At 32.4% G+C, this 5,553-nt stretch overlaps 1 protein-coding gene across 1 annotated transcript; it reads right to left on the reverse strand.

Annotated features, from left to right (window-relative positions):
• Positions 1-4,419: 4,419 nt before the first annotated feature.
• LOC139481092 (uncharacterized) lies at positions 4,420-5,553 on the reverse strand. Its single transcript, XM_071264183.1, has 2 exons — positions 5,472-5,553; positions 4,420-5,201 (listed from the first exon to the last, which is right to left on the reverse strand). Exons 1-2 carry the CDS (start codon positions 5,539-5,541, stop codon positions 4,498-4,500), a joined length of 774 nt encoding a protein of 257 aa, XP_071120284.1. The 5' UTR covers positions 5,542-5,553; the 3' UTR covers positions 4,420-4,497.

The raw sequence follows: 5,553 nt of genomic DNA on the forward strand, positions 1-5,553 counted from the left end.
TTAATATTCAACAGCATAGTGAATTGCTCTAAGAGAAAACAAAAATTTTAAGTTCATTAGAACACATTCATTCTATGTCAGAAACCTATGCTGTGTCAACCATTTAATCACAATCCAAATTTAGAGCTGAATCCAGCTTGAATGTTGTGTCCATACTTGCCCCAACCGTTCAGGGTTCAACCTCTGCGGTCGTATAAAGCTACGCCCTGTGGAGCATCTGGTTGTCCTTGTGGTTGAAATGTTGATATTTTTAGGTCTGACCTTTGACCTCAATTTCACAAAATTGTGACCACTCTGGATTTTTACGACCCAACTTTTCTCATTATACACATTTTCCTCTTTCCGTCGGTATATAATATAGGTGTGTGTTCTTCCGGACCATTAAAGTTTTAAAAAATGAACTCTGGTTGCAGTACTAATAGTTTGACCATCATAAAAAACAACTATGCTAAGTTGAAATTTGGATAATATACTGTACCATGTTTACGATAGACAGACGGACGCCGGGCATTTGTATACCATAATATGTCCCATCACAATTTTTACCAGCATATAGAAATATTGTTGGCTATTGCCTTTTGTTAGATAAAATACATGCAACGTGGAGGAAATAGGAACTTTGTTCTTTAATTAAGATTGTATCATTGTTAATATTATAGCGGTCTACCATTATAAATTTAACTTAAATAAATTGAATAAATTGTTCAGTTAGGAAATTTACTTTATTGTGTACCTAAATTTTTCGGTATTAGTTTTAAAATATCATTCAATTTGGTTTTTTGTGCTGTAATAATAACATTAGATGTATGTTTCATTATAATACGTGATTGGCTTTTCTGCAATCTAGCATTATTCCTTAAGCAACTTCATTACACAATAAAATTTACCATTTATGATGACACAAGGTACTAAAATAAAGTGTACAGGTAAATTGAATAAAAACTTGATAAAATTCATGTTTTCATGATCCTTGCTAAAAAATGTAGTTATAGGGTTGTAAAAGCGTTGACCGTGTGCACATTTTAGAATGAATTGCGGAATACAAAATGTACTTCAATCATGGCTTTTACACCCCAATGAAGTTACAAAAAGAAGCATTCAATTCTTAAATAAAATCAAAATCATGGATGATTCCCCATTTCCATTCTCAATTTTATGATGAAATGATAATTGACATGCATTATATTAGTAACACCAAAAGAGTCAGTCGTCTTGAGATTGCTCACTATACGATATTTTGTTGAAGATATCACAGAAACAGTAATGTGTTTTATTTCTTATGATTTTATGCCCCACCTACGATAGTAGAGGGGCATTATGTTTTCTGGTCTGTTATTAGACTGTTATCCTGTTAGAATCAAATACACCAATATAATTGGCGTAGAAGTTAGCATAAGGGAGAAACAGAAATTGGAGCATCAAAAATCCACATTACATTTCTTATTGAGGAAAATTACACTCATTACGTCCCGCAAAAAGTGACGTTTTGAAGGAATTCAAACGCTTAACATCGCGCCAAGAGTTAACTCCCTTGAAACTGTATCGGATGCCATTAAACCATTTATGCCCTTTTGAGCTGGTTTTTATAGTTTGTTCATTTATTATGCTATAACACCAATGTTGGAGTTAAGGGGGAAAGATTGGGTGCCCCAACTATGTTTAACCCTGGTTTTGCTCATTGTTGAAGGCTGTACGGTGACCAATAGATGTTTTAAAATTTTATGTCATCTGGTCCTTGGTGGAGAGTTGTTTCATATGTTCATTGGTAATCAAACCACATTCTTTTGATTTAATATGAACCTGTAAATCCACTAGATTTTAAATATAAGATGTTATCTTTATTTATCTTTAATTGTTTTAATAATTAGTTGCTTTCTAGCTCACCTGGCCCAAACTCATTTGTCAAGTAACAAAATATCTAGTTTTGACCCCTGGATATAGGTCATTGTTTTCGTCAACGATGTGACTTGAAATACCAACTCAACAATGTAAAAAAAAATAATCTATACACCAAAAAAATAATGGAAAAAATTACAGGATTGGGGACAACAAGATAAACAATAAAATAAATGTTTAACTGTGTACTGTGAAAACACATACAGAAGTACTTTTTACATGATATTTACAGTCGGCCAGTTTGTTCATGACAGGGCCTTATAAGTTTGACAAATATCTTACAGCATGCAGCCAGACAGATCAACACCTATGATATGAACCAATCCTCACTGAATTAAGTGACTAGTTATTACCTAACTTTGGTACAATTTTATCAGGAATCTAGTATTTAAACAGGATAGGGCTGTAATTGAAGAGAGCATTTTGTTTGTGATCCATTTGTTATAACAAATGATTATATCTTTCATGTCTTTATTTACAGTCAATCAGACTTTGATTTCACTGCTATATATAGATGCCTTTTGGTGGTTGCTCAGATTTATAGATATGCATCAGTTTCAGCATTCATTGATTGTGCTGCTGATATCACATCTGCATCAGATTCAACAGGCAGAAAAAGGTATGATATCATTGTTAACATGATTCAAGAGGCCTTATACAAAATATCATCTTTTATAAGCCATTTTTTGAATATGTATTTTCTTCATTTTCAGTATTTTTCTGATAAATGGACTTAGTTTTTAATAGTTAACATTTACAGACAAATTGAATTTTGTTCACATGATAAATGTCTAAACCTTTATGGGTTGTTATGAAACTTGAATAGATGTTACTTTTCAAGATAAAAGTGAAGAATAACCATAAGCTGGAAATTTTTCATTCATGTGATGTCATTTTTTAATTGCCATGGTTGAGGTTGATGCACCATGATCATTCATGAAATATTGCAAAATTTTGTTTTGAATTAAGTTTATACATTTATCATTTTTGTTGTGCATTAGAAAAGGAAATTCTTTCATTTTCTTTGTTTAATATTTTTTTGTTAAATATTATTTTTTTGAAACCGTTATCCCTAATATCTTATGAATGCTTATCACACAGGAATATATAACACTGAAATTGACAAAGTGTTCACATAGGTCACAAATGTAGTTTTCGCAACATGGTCTTTCAAAGTGTAAACCAAAGGGTGAACAGATTTATAATATTCAAGTACATGTAGTTGCATATATGCAAAAATCATATGATAATTATTTCTTAACAACTGTCAGAATAGTTATTAATCTGTTTGACTTCAGTTATAAAGCCAGTGAAAAAAGACTATTAGTGAATGTATACTCACCCATTTGATCATAGCTATGATGAGTTTATTCACAACCACTGGGTCGATGCCACTGCTTGGAGAGTTTTAATTCCACGAGGGTATCACCTGCCCAGTAGTCAGCACTTCTGTGCTGACATGATATATCATTGATATGGTCATATTTATAAATGAACTGTTTACAAATCTTTTGAATTTTTGAAATACTAAGGCTTTTCTACTTCAGGAATAGATTACTTTAGCTGTATTTGGCAAAACTTTTAGGAATTTTGGTCCTCAGTGCTCTTCAACTTCGTACTTTATTGGGCCTTTTAAACTTTTTTGGATCTAGCATCACTGATGAGTCTTTTGTAGACGAAATGCGCATCTGGCGTAAATACAAAATTTAATCCTGGTATCTATGATGAGTTTATTGTTAGTTGGTCATAAATCTCTCAAATCCCACTACTAATCATTATTATGATTGGCAGTGTCACAAATAAAATAAGTTCTACGACAATATATATGTTGATCTTTACATTAAAACATTTAAGTTCATGTTCATGTACACCCATGGAATCCATGAAAATTGGTATGCCATGAATAATAATTAATGAATCCACAAGAACAAAAAGCACAATGAGTTCAAACATCATATATCAGATATAGGAAGATGTAGTATGAGAACTAGTGCCAATAGGACAACTTTCCATCCAAGTCACAATGTGTAAAAAGTAAACCATGCATTTTTCTCTTAAAATTTATATTTTATAAAGGATCAGCTGTGTGAGACATAATGATAAATGGTGAAATTTTCAGTTTTTGTAAAAATGGATAATTACCACGTGAATCACTGTTTACATTTACTCGGAAGAAATTGTTCTGAGTTTTCCTTATTTTGATTGGTTAATTTGTTACCTGGATACAGGACGCTCTTATATATTTCTTTGTTTCAGGATTTGTGGTACATTTGAAATTTTCTGTTGAAATTATTTACCCTCCCACCCGCCGCATACAACTGTGTTAATTAGTATAGATTATAACATGCCCTTTTCCATATTGAAAAAATTTAAATGATGCATATGATTTAAAATTATGCAACAATGTGCTTCGAGCCTCGAGGCCGATATGGGAGTCTCGGGGTGATACCAGGGCCAATATGGAAAAGGGCATGTTATAATCTATTTATCACATATTTAAGTATTGCAGGAAAGAGGAAAAAGGTTCAATTATAACAATTTAATGAAACAAACAGGTAAATCTTTAAAAAATATCACAAAAGTTTTATCACATTTTCAAATTTAGTTTTTATCATTTACTCCATCGAAATTTATTGTCACATTTCCACTTATTTTAGAATATGGCAATACACAAACGCGTGAATTTGGCATAATTGGGGCTAAATCTATAACTGTTGGTTGTGCACTGTTGCTAGTTGCCATTGTAGCAGAATTCTCCTCATAACTTTCAATACAAGCAACCATTGCATCGACATCGACATTTGTTAAATCATCATCTGTTAATTGTTCAATATTGTGAGTGGATGTACTTGGCTGATTAGAGACATTTCCAGGTTTATTAGCTATAGATCCTCGGTTACCAGAAGAGATGTCACTCAAAATGTTTGACATTTTTTCTTGCTGCTCTAGAGAAGAAGAGCTATATTGGTTTATAGATTGAACATTACGGTGTCCAGTCAACTGCATTATCTGGGTAGCTTCAACGTTAGAATGTAATAATGAAGTAACTGTTGTTTTTCTGGCACTGTGGTTAACTTTACGGCCTGTGAGACCAGCTTTAAGAGACATAGTTTTTGCCAGGTCACCAAGCTTGTTCTTTCCAAGTGGTTGTTTACTAAACCACAGTGCTCTAATAGGTGGAAAAGTGCTGTCAGGGGTAATATTGTGGAGTGTTGACAGATACATCCTACTGTCTGGTGTCAAAGTATCAACAGGCCGTCTTTTCATGAACTCTTTAAATGCATTTACAGGACATCTTGGGTCACCTACAAAGAAGACCAATGATTAAACTTACAAAATAAAGAAGAACCTTTTTTTTCAAAACAAACAACACTTTTTATAAATATTCTTAAATGTAAATCGCAGAGAATATATGTTATGTTGTGTTATGTATTAAGAATTCGATTTCGGCTTTTTTGTGTTCTGTTCCTATTGCTGCAAAGTAGTTTTATTGTGAGTTTATATATGAATTGATATTACAAATATGTGTTTTTGTAAGATTAAAATGTCACGATATAATTCTATACGGTATTTACCTGGGTTTTCAAACATTTTAGGTGCAAACGACCTTGTATTTCCAGACTCCCCTTGTCTTGTTTTTGTCATTCTTTCTGAATA

The sequence above is a fragment of the Mytilus edulis genome, chromosome 7 (genome assembly GCF_963676685.1).
Source record: "Mytilus edulis chromosome 7, xbMytEdul2.2, whole genome shotgun sequence".
NCBI lineage: Eukaryota > Metazoa > Mollusca > Bivalvia > Mytilida > Mytilidae > Mytilus > Mytilus edulis.

What these genes read in the sequence shown, in the direction of transcription:
- LOC139481092 (XM_071264183.1), bottom strand. Translation starts at nt 5,541, where the DNA reads ATGACAAAAACAAGACAAGGGGAGTCTGGAAATACAAGGTCGTTTGCA. An exon ending in TAAAATGTTTGAAAACCCAG is followed by an intron (nt 5,202 to 5,471) that starts GTAAATACCGTA and finishes TCTTCTTTGTAG; the next exon opens with GTGACCCAAGATGTCCTGTA.